We start from the raw sequence: 10,611 nt of genomic DNA on the forward strand, positions 1-10,611 counted from the left end.
GAAGCATGTGAAATTGCTTCATTCAGACATTGACTGAGTTTCGTTGCCTTTAGCTCCTCGATTGCCTTTTTATATTTCTGAATAGCTTCCTTAGCCTCCTCTATATTAAACTCATCAACAAAAAACTCTAGCACACTAATGTCATCAAGTTGACAGCTATCATAAACCAGTTGTAAAATTTCATGGATATTTTGGCATTGAGCAATTTGTGGCCTCAATGCTTTTTCATATGCACCCAGTACATATTTTATGTTCTCGAGTGTTGGAGATTGAGGGTTCCTCATCATGATTGATCCCACTTTGAAAAATGTTTGGCCCAAAGCTAGCCGCATCTTTTTAAACTCTAAGGTAACATTCATAGGAAGAAAAATTTTCAGCCCTTCAACTAAATTATTATTGCAGTTAAATAGGTATTAGTAAAGTACAAATTCTTACCATTTGTGTTGTCATTTACTTCAATTAAATTATCAATACAATATGCATCTCCTATAATACAACAATTATCAGTTAGTCATTTTAAAATGTACTAAAATGTATGCAATTAAAAATGTGTGTGACCTACTGTATTCTTTCATTATAGTATTTCCTATGCTAGCAGTCACTTTGAATTTTTGCAAGATTTCAGCCAATGCCTGAAGTTTTTGATAGTCATTACAAACAACTTCTTTTATTTCAATCAGCACAGCTTCTCCTTGTATGTTGGTAGACATCATCTCTTTTATTAACTTTTCTAAGCACAACAATGCAGTAAACTGAGGTAATGCAGACACAAGAGATTGGTTTGATGCATAACGAGCAAGAATTTTACAACCAGGATGCACTAAACAATAATAAAGATATTATACAGACCAAAATAAGTTCTACCCTTACTTTCAATATCTATTCCATCAGCTACTCCATTCTCTCCTAATTCCCTCAATGCTGATACCAATGAATAGATAGTAGGACCACCTTTCTTCTGTACATTATCAGCTTTCTTTAACCATTTAGTAAGACACTCATGTAGACGCCTTCCAGTATCTCCTTTTTGATCAGCTTCAATGACTCGTATTGTATTAACAGATAGACCAAGAAATAGACCAAGCTCATAGTAACTGGTTCCAGAGTAACCATGTCTTCTGAGTAATTGAAGTACCTCAGCAAGATCAGTAACTATTAAATAATTGTATTTAGTATAAGAAATAAGTGACTAAACATACTTTGCAGTTGATTTGTATTGTCTGTTGGTCCAGGAGAATCCATTGAGCTAAAGTTTTGCAAAAAAGGGTGGGGCTCAATAACAACGCCCACGTGATTTGCTCTAGTCAAAGTAGGAGGGGCTAAGCCACCATAAAATGCAAAGCTATTTTTATTTTTGTGATGCTTGATTCAGCTTGAAGGCTTGAACTGAGTGAGTCTGAGGTAGTCTCATCTTTTGTAAACTGATAATTCTATTTTATGTACTGTTAGTGTCTATATATTTATCAGTAGTACTGGAGTAACTGATGGATCAGTGATACAATCATTGATACAAGTTATGACTGATGAGAATTACCAGCTCACTGGACCCTGACTCTAAGAAGTTAGTCTATAATTATTATTTATTTATACTACTGTATGGGTACAAAATATCACGTGGGATTAATTTTCATTATTTTTGCTGTGTGAAGTTTTAATCCAGTGAAATTCTTCATATGACCACACCTTATAGTGCTTTAAATAGAAAACATGAAAATAAAAATACGAAGTTAGTATTTTCCAAAAAATCATGAAAATTTAACACCACAAATATTTGTACCAGTACAGTATCTGTTATTAGTAACGTGGTAGTGTTACTAATAGGATTCACCCCCAAACAAAATGGCTGCCACGACTTTTGCAGCCTTGCTATTGTTATTGCTGTTGTATGAAGAGGAAGGACAACAATACAGCACAATAGTGATGTCTTATAGAAATTTGCTGATTTTTAAAAGTGGCCATAACTTGAAAAATTGAAGTCGGAATTAGTTCAAACTTTTTACATAGCATAAGTAAGTACATCAATATGTATTAGAAAATGTAATAAAAATTAAGGTGATTTTGGAGCCACTTTTTGGGAAAATGCATGGGCTATAGTACAGCATTTTATTTTAAAGAAATTGCAATTATATTTTTATTTATAACTCAATGATTCTCCTCCCTATAGTCTGAGGAGTTATTACGTGTGTATCCTCCATATATAAATTATTTTGAAGTCACTAAGGAGGCTCTCAGTTCCTGTGATCATCAGTTCTCAAGGTTTCATGCTTTCCTTAAGTGTAATGAGTCCAAACCAGAGTGTGGCCGCCAGACACTATCAGAACTACTGATAACACCAGTACAAAGAATACCAAGGATCATATTATTACTACAAGGTACATGTATATTATATAAATACTAGTATTTACATGTACTGTACATTGTAATTTAGCTGATGTTGAGTAAGATAGTTCTCTCATTTTGATAGCCTTTTCCCAATTTAAAGCCCATCATTTTGAACTATATATGTACATGTTCAATGGGACATGTGAATATATATTAAAACCTGCCAATCACCGAAAATTAAGCAATACACCAAAATTTCATCTCTAGACAATTACAATGATCACTGTACAGTGCATCTACATGTACTGTCTGCATGTACTACATGTATGTGTACATGCATGTTATTATTATTTTTTTTTTTATTATTTTTATAGATTTATTAAAGCGTACTGATACTGGCCACATTGATTACAAGCAGTTGGAGGAATCAGTTGAAAAACTTAAGAATGTAATGGAGTGAGTTATACATCACTACATGTACATGTATTTTATTTATTTATAATTATTAATTCTTCTAGACACATAAATGAAGACAAGAGGAAGACAGAGAAGCAGATGCACATGTTTGAACTTATACGTGACATTGAGGACGTCCCGGTAATTAGTGGGTGTGGTCTTTATAACTGACTCCTCCCCTTTAGGCGACGGTCCTTTCATCTCATCGTTGGTTTATTTCAAGACATGATGTGTTGGAGTTAAATATTAGCAATAATGGAAAGACTAATAAACCATTGTCTATAGCATTGTTCCTCTTCTCTGACAGCATTGAGGTGAGATAGAGGAAGTGTCTCATTTTTATATGCTAATTTCACCTGTACTATAGCCCATAGTTTTTTCCAAAAAATTGCTCCGAAATCACCTCAGCTTTTTACATTTTCTGATACATATTGATGTCCTTATGCTGCATGTATAGAAAGTTTGAGCTCATTCCAACTTCAATTTTTCAAGTTACGGCCAATTTAAGAAAATCCCAAAATTCTGAGAAATACCCTGTACTATTGGATGGTCTTATTAATTAGTGTCCCTCCCTCCCTCTCTCCTACAGATTGCTAAGATAAGAAGTGGTCATGGTTTTGTTGCTATGAAGGACTCATACAAACCATACAGGTACATGTACATGTATTTTTAGTATACATGTATGTACATATATATATACACGTAATGTACGTATGTACGTGTATTACTGTTGTTCTTGTTACTATTTTTAGACACTTGGAGTTTCTCACATATTCTAATATTAGATCAGTCATTGATTTCACAGACAGCGAAGGTACATACATGTACATAATATTTATTTATTTATTTGTTTGTTTGTTTATTTATTTGTTAATTTTTTTATTAGATGTTGTTAATGGTTTTGGTCTGTTAGTCCATTGGTCTGATGATCCTCAGGAGAGATTATTAACTTTTAAAATTAACGGAGACTCATCAATTAAAACAGAACTAATTAATAAAATATCTCAAATGATGTGTACCAGTAACTGTGCCCCATCTCCAGTGAGTGTAGGGTCATTATTAAGATTAAAGCACGGGCTATAGTACAGGGGGTTTTTGGAAAATTCAGCATTTTAACTGCCAAAATTAAAACCAGCCATTTCGAGCCATTACATGTATGTACATTGTACATGCTCAATGGCACATGGACACAAATTTGTCAAATTAAAATTCGCCAATCATAAAAACTTTAATAGTCTTCCAAACTTCCCCCCCCCTGTAATTTTCAGCTATACAGTAATCTATTCCTAAAATGCTCATAACTCAAAAACTGCTCAATTAATCAAATTTTATTTATACATGTACATATGTATGTATCATAAGGCATTGACTATCAACATTTTCTATTTTTAATTATTTTTGTTTGTTGTTGTTTACAGGATATGTTTGTATGGAAGACCTCATCAGATATATTACACTCAATGCCAAAGACTGGAGGTAGCATTGGACCCATTGATACTGGAACCATTAAAAGAGCATTCACGTAAGAGAGGGGGAGGGAGAGAGAGGGAGGGAGGGAGGGAGAAAAAGAAAGTGTTTGTGTACATGTATTACATCAATCTATTATTTCTTGATTATTAATTATTAGTGATAGTATTAAAGGAATGAGAAGGAAAGTGAAGAGAACTACAGTATATCAAATCGTTCCAATAGAAGACCATTCACACCATTGAGGTACTTATAGATATACTGTATAGAGAGAGACTAGTGACATATTATGATATTATTGTGGTACATATTGTATTTATATTATTAGTAAAAATGTTGATCAGTTAGACACAATGGATGAATCATTTACTGATCTTGTAAGTAATATAGTATTAGTAAGAATACTATGAGTGACATACCCTCCCTCCCTCTCTCTCCTCTCATAGGATTCTACTCTCAATACTTGTACACTATCAGTAGCTCCTCCTTTTCCTCCTACTCCAATGAGAGGTCCTCCCACTAAAAGACAAGCATTAGGATATGGACATTCATTTAGTTCAATGGATCTCACTAAATTAGGATCCACTGGTACACTCTAATACTGCATGTTACTGTATGTGTGTATGACGCTTGTTATTATTATTATTATATTTTTAATTCGTTCCTCCTTCATTAATATATCTATGTACTTATGTTGCATTTGCTTTTTCCCTTCCTTTATCTTATCATTGCTGTTATTTCTGTCTCCAAACTAAACTAATGTAATCCTGTCAATTACTTTTGTAACAGATTTACTACACTTTAGCACATGTAGACACATGCATAAATAAGCGTACATTATGTTGCATTTGCCTCTGTCCCTCTTGTCCTTATAATAAATGGTTATTCTTTCTCCAAACTAAACTTATTTACTTCTGTTGATTAGACACAATTTATTAATATTTGTCTATTAATATTTGTGATATACCCTCCCTCCTCTTTTTCTCTCTCTTTTCCTCTTCCCTTCATCTCCCTTACCTTCCCTCTCTTTAAGTAAAATATATTGATCAGTTAGTTGCAATGTATAAAGATTAGATATTAGTGTATTCTGCTAGTGCATTATAAATGAAATCTACTCCTATACTGCTGACTATATCAAAGAACAATATTACTTTTATATCTATTATCTAAAGCTGTCTAAAACTGACAAAAAGTATCAAAAATTTAACACTTTTGATTTATAAATTGTGATTCCGTTGAGCAAATCTTACATGTGTTCAAAAAATAACCATTTGTACAAATTTGCACACTTATTATTTGACTGTACAAATTTGCACACTTCTGAAGTGTACAAATTTGTATACTCTAATGTATGTGTACAAATTTGTACAATTTTTGGTGTACAAATTTGAGCAATCACACAATAGGTAATTAGATATGCCAATATATGGCACTTATTCTTCCTAAAAGTGCTAAAACTTGGGGAAGTAATGAAATTTTGACACACTACTTTTTGTACAAATTTTTGACACAACCCTATAATAATAAAATAAAGTTAACTTTTAAAATAACGTGGTAAAATTAAAGTAAAGTATAGTGCTAAAAAATACAGTATGCATATGAATATAGCCTGATTGTTTTTTTGTTTTTCCTTTGCTTTATTTGTCTCAGTCGATTCTTTTATGGCTGCAACTGAATTTTTTCCATCTTTTATTTCTTGTTCTTTTAACACAATTTAAGTAAAATTAATAATAAACTATATAACATAAACTTATACCTGCTATATCCAGTGCTTTCTTCAATGACTCAACTTCTTCCTTTAACAACATTTTCTCTTGTTGTAACTGACTAGTCTCAGCTAATAATACAAACATGTAGTAATAATAACAATAATCTAATTTAGTTTGTCTTCATTCAATGTTAATGCCATAATGTAATGTTTCTCCTAAGTTATAAAAATTCAACAGTTAAACCATACTTGCTCTTGCTTTCAAAATTTTATTCTCTGCTAAATTGGCCCTTAGCATCTGTACACTCCATGACAACATCAATTGTGTTCTTTTAATGTACTCTAAAATATTTACATCAATAAAAATTATCAGAATTCACTAACTATAACCTTTTCTTTTTTTGATCATACTCATGTGCCCATCTTTTAAACCTATACCATTAGTATAAGTAACATCAGTAATTGAGTAATAGATCAACTATCACACCTTCTTTGTAATCAAGTAAAGTCCTCAGTTCTTGTCCCTCTCCATCAGCTAGTTTAATCTCCTCTGCAAGACACTCATTATTCATTACCTATAATCAGTACATAATATTAAACAAGGTCTCATACAGTTACAGTATCTTATACTTTGATCCTTTCATCATAGACAGTGTAGTGGCCAATGGTCAGTCTAATTAAACTGAATTCCTTCATCAAGACAGTTAGGTTGTCTTGTGCTTTCAAGAGAAGAGCAGCTAGTAAATGATGTGGAGCATAACAGATGATAATGATGGAGTTTCCTTGATGAATGCTTCGTACAATAATTCTCTTGTTTAATTCTTTAAATGCTTCCTCTAAGAGATTACGTATGTCATCAAGTGAGTGCTCCTCTGGTTCCCATCCCAAAGTAAACTGAATTGTTTCAAAATCATTGAAATGTTCAGGCTTATTCTGACTAATGAAATCCTTTAACGATCCGCAAAGTGTCTTCACTTCTTCTTCATATTCTGATATCAGTGGTTTTGCTTCAGTGATTTCAAAGCGTATTACAATTATTTTAATCATTGAGATATTATTGACTCGGCATTTTTTTACTACAACATTCATAATGTTGTTAATGCTCTCAGCATTAGACAGCTCAGCACTCAATTCAGGGAAGGATAGTTGAAGGAATGACTTCAATTCTTCAACTGATGAAATTGATTTAGTAATTAATGGAACTATTTTATGACGAAGAATACCAAAGTGACCTCTGACCTCATCAAACATAGACTGATGTGCTGCATTAAAAAAGAACTCACCAGCTAATAATAAATATCATTAACAATCATTTTTAGACTAAATGTATACCTGAAGTTGATACTGTTGTGTTTGGAGTAGGTAATTGATTGACTTTACTACTAGAAACTGGTCCCACAACTAGAGCCGTTGTCATAATTCCATCTATTATTATAATAATACAGTTAATTACTAGTACACATAGATCTACATGTATACTCTTACCACAATCTTTAATAATATCTTGAGCTAAAGGTTTAGCTTCTTCTAATTCCATTAATATATTTCCTAGTGACCTCAGCTTACTGTGATCATCAGATACTGCAATCATTAATTCTCTTAATGTATCACTTAATGAGCCACCACATCTCTCAATCTTCCTTTGTGTATCCTCAGTGATTAATCCTTCTGTATATAACAACTGGATACAACTATCAGTGAGAGATACTTGTGATATTCTATCACTGTAATGCTGGAATATCTGACTAGCAGGATCATCATCTATAAAAATAATAAATATACTTGAAACTGTATTTATGTATATTAACTTTACATGTATTACGGATGAGTGTAGCAGCTTGTTTTTGATTCATTCTCTCAAGTGCACTAGCTAATGATTCCCAAGTACGATTATTAGCTGAAGTCAACCACAAGCTCAAACACTCCAGTAAACACTGAGAAGAATCAGTGAATCTAGCTCTAATTTTTTTCAGATCAGGATAAGGTAGGTTTAATTCCACTCCAAGATCAAACCAGTCAACATCAATGAAGTGACTTTCCTTCAAAGAATTAGAAACCAGCTTCATATGACTGATATCTAAAAGATAAGTATTATATACATAATATTACAAGAATGAGAGATCTAGTATCCCACACAGATGGAGGGCCAGGGAATAGATTTACCTAAACGAAACACTGCTCTAGAGCTAGCCATTGCTGCTGTAGAGAGCTAGCATAGATAGTAGAGAAGAGGAAAGGAAAAACCTTGGGAATTTGTTTACTTTACTATGTATGAGCCACGCCTTTTTGCGTGGGTGTTCACATTTTACATCACGTGACATTTTTCATTGAAGAAGGCGGGGCTGAGCTACTCACGTGTTTTAACATGGTTCTAATACATACTGATAATTCTATTTTTCTATTTTATGTAGTAGTACTGCAATAACTGATGGATCAGTGATACAATCATTGATACAAGTTATGGCTGATGAGAATTACCAGCTCACTGGACCCTGACTCTAAGAAGTTAGTCTATAATTACTAGGCGAATGTAGAACATTGAAGGGGCGAGCACAAGCTAGCATTTCATTAGAATGCTACCGCATTAGATCATTGATTTTTAAATAGAGAGTTGTGCACACATGGGTGTGACCAGAATAGGCGTGACTGGAGACGTACGTACATACAGAGGGAGGGAGACTTCGCCTGAGTGGGGCTCGCTTATGCTCGCCCCAATAATAAATAAATAATAATAATAATAACTAGAAGCAATGTAGAACATTAAGGGGCGAGCCTAAGCTAGCAAAGCAATTATGGCACTGGATCTATCCATCTATAATCTACTCCCGATGATTTCAAAGCATGCATCATGATTTAGGCATAGCAAACATGATTTACATGATGAAAGTTTAATGCTGCTGATAAAATTAATAATAAACTTTTAGTCTTCTAGTTTCACATACACATTTCTTGCCTATAAATGTCTGTAAAGATGCTTTACTTAGCTTTAGATATAATATTATCCAATATTAAGATGACTGAGAAAAAGCTTGATTGACTTTCACAGTTTTAATAGCAATTGCATCAGTAAAGACGAGCTTCATAGGTTATTAATTGAATTTAAAACCTTCTATAGCTGCTGGGGAAGTCTTTGGACGGTATCTGCCTTATATTGCTGCTAGAAAGCTCATGAATTCTTCCAGTGTGTTGGTTGCCATTTTTATTTTACTGTGACCGCTCCCACTTTCAATGAAAAATTGAAAATTGCATTGGTAATGCATAGTATCTATCTACCGTATTAGATCTGCGCATAAATAGGGGTGACGTACGAGGACAGACCATAGATATAATACACAGACCTGTGTATTAAATCTATGGGACAGACAGACAGAGGGACAGAAGGGGCGTGACTGAGAGTATAGCTAGAGTGGGGCGAGCTCAGGCTCGCCCCAACGAGCTCAGGCTCGCCCCAATAATAATGGTAACTAGGCGAATGTAGAACATTGAAGGGGCGAGCACAAGCTAGCATGGCAATATACAATGTTTAGATGTCACAAAGGCTAATGTTGTTGTCAAATTGTAAATTGAATGATACACATGCAGAGCACTGAGCTCAGAACTTGTGACTTGCATGCAAGGAAATTTTATAGCTTGCTCTTCTCTCTTTATTAGCAGTGAAGAATCTCAGTTGTAACTTTAATAAGTATAATTTAATTTTTACTATGATATTTTCAAGCACAGTACTTTTAGACTCTCTTTTCTCTGATGAGCCATTTGAAGTGCTTTTATATTCTGTCATTCAACCATAATTAATAAAAACTTGAAGATTTATGTGTGTTTTCTTGAATTTTCTCTGCTGATGAAGTGTCTTGACAAGAAATCAGTCCTATGTTGCTGCAAGTAAGATTGGCTAAGGTAGGTGCCATTTTAATTTCATTGCAACCACACCCACATCAATAAAAATATTTCATTAGAATGCTACCGCATTAGATCATTGTTTTTAAATAGATATTGTGCACACATGGGTGTGACCAGAATAGGCGTGACTGGAGACGTACGTACATACATACATACGGAGGGAGGGAGGGAGGGAGACTTCGCCTGAGTGGGGCGAGCTTATGCTCGCCCCAATTATTTATTTATACTACTGTATGGGTACAAAATATCATGTGGGATTAATTTTCATTCTTAAATAATGATTTTTGCTGTGTAAAGTTTTTATTCAGTGAAATTCTTCATATGACCACACCTTATAGTGCTTTAAATAGAAAACATGAAATTAAAACACTATGAAATTAATATTTCCCAATAGTCATGAAAATTTAACACCACAAATATTTGTACCAGTACAGTATCTGTTATTGTTATTGCTGTTGTATGAGGAGGAAGGAGAGAGAGGGAGGGGCTATAGCCTATACCATGCTATATGTATGTCTATACCATGAGCTGTATATAGCCTTCAGAATTTTGGCATTTTCTTAAAATGGCTGTAACTCAAAAAATTAAAGTTGCAATTAAGCTCAAACTTTCTACACAGCATTAGTGCATTGTATCAGAAAATGTAATAAAAATAAAAATCATAACTCAATGACTCTCCTCCCTATAGTCTGAAGAGTTATTACGTGTGTATCCTCCATATATAAATTATTTTGAAGTCACTAAGGAGGCTCTCAGTTCCT

At 33.5% G+C, this 10,611-nt stretch overlaps 3 protein-coding genes and 1 long non-coding RNA gene across 5 annotated transcripts in view; 2 read left to right on the forward strand and 2 right to left on the reverse strand.

Moving 5' to 3' along the window:
• Window positions 1-1,284, reverse strand: part of LOC109586328 (uncharacterized) — a 1,630-nt gene extending 346 nt beyond the window's left edge. Inside the window, exons 1-5 of the mRNA XM_020002507.1 lie at window positions 1,200-1,284; window positions 871-1,152; window positions 563-820; window positions 436-486; window positions 18-385 (exon numbers count right to left, since the gene is read on the reverse strand). Of these exons, the coding sequence (XP_019858066.1) occupies window positions 18-385; window positions 436-486; window positions 563-820; window positions 871-1,152; window positions 1,200-1,242 (1,002 nt within the window). The 5' untranslated portion in view covers window positions 1,243-1,284. The remainder of the gene's footprint in view (window positions 1-17; window positions 386-435; window positions 487-562; window positions 821-870; window positions 1,153-1,199) is intronic.
• A 423-nt stretch (window positions 1,285-1,707) lies between these two features.
• LOC105314468 (protein ECT2-like) lies at window positions 1,708-4,304 on the forward strand. Its single transcript, XM_020002508.1, has 9 exons — window positions 1,708-1,726; window positions 2,214-2,372; window positions 2,697-2,778; window positions 2,841-2,919; window positions 2,964-3,092; window positions 3,368-3,429; window positions 3,531-3,592; window positions 3,665-3,819; window positions 4,197-4,304. The coding sequence occupies exons 1-9, from the start codon at window positions 1,708-1,710 to the stop codon at window positions 4,302-4,304; spliced, it is 855 nt and encodes a 284-aa protein (XP_019858067.1).
• Window positions 4,305-4,450: 146 nt separating this feature from the next.
• Window positions 4,451-5,010, forward strand: LOC109586332 (uncharacterized). Its single transcript, XR_002186949.1, has 3 exons — window positions 4,451-4,491; window positions 4,574-4,622; window positions 4,692-5,010. It is a non-coding gene; the product is annotated as an uncharacterized LOC109586332 (long non-coding RNA).
• Window positions 5,011-5,774: 764 nt separating this feature from the next.
• LOC100632133 (uncharacterized) lies at window positions 5,775-8,225 on the reverse strand. 2 transcript variants are annotated; one of them, XM_020002513.1, is made up of 10 exons: window positions 8,117-8,225; window positions 7,767-8,030; window positions 7,439-7,714; window positions 7,286-7,378; window positions 6,584-7,239; window positions 6,441-6,528; window positions 6,344-6,376; window positions 6,203-6,295; window positions 6,002-6,082; window positions 5,775-5,946 (listed from the first exon to the last, which is right to left on the reverse strand). In XM_020002513.1, the coding sequence occupies exons 1-10, from the start codon at window positions 8,145-8,147 to the stop codon at window positions 5,780-5,782; spliced, it is 1,782 nt and encodes a 593-aa protein (XP_019858072.1). In that variant the 5' UTR covers window positions 8,148-8,225; the 3' UTR covers window positions 5,775-5,779. The 2 variants fall into 2 exon arrangements, with proteins under 2 accessions (XP_019858072.1, XP_019858071.1); XM_020002512.1 differs by having other exon boundaries at window positions 6,344-6,385.
• Between the last annotated feature and the right edge of the window lie 2,386 nt (window positions 8,226-10,611).

The sequence above is a fragment of the Amphimedon queenslandica genome, unplaced genomic scaffold, assembly GCF_000090795.2.
Source record: "Amphimedon queenslandica unplaced genomic scaffold, v1.1 AMPQUscaffold_12898, whole genome shotgun sequence".
Lineage (NCBI taxonomy): Eukaryota > Metazoa > Porifera > Demospongiae > Haplosclerida > Niphatidae > Amphimedon > Amphimedon queenslandica.

Coding starts and splice junctions, on each gene's coding strand:
- LOC105314468 (XM_020002508.1), top strand. Junction 2,920..2,963: donor GTGACATTGAGGACGTCCCG/GTAATTAGTGGG, acceptor CCTCCCCTTTAG/GCGACGGTCCTTTCATCTCA. Junction 3,820..4,196: donor GTAACTGTGCCCCATCTCCA/GTGAGTGTAGGG, acceptor TGTTGTTTACAG/GATATGTTTGTATGGAAGAC.
- LOC100632133 (XM_020002512.1), bottom strand. CDS start 8,147: ATGGCTAGCTCTAGAGCAGTGTTTCGTTTAG. Junction 7,715..7,766: donor TACACTCATCCGTAATACAT/GTAAAGTTAATA, acceptor TTATTTTTATAG/ATGATGATCCTGCTAGTCAG. Junction 6,386..6,440: donor TTTACTTGATTACAAAGAAG/GTGTGATAGTTG, acceptor CTAATGGTATAG/GTTTAAAAGATGGGCACATG.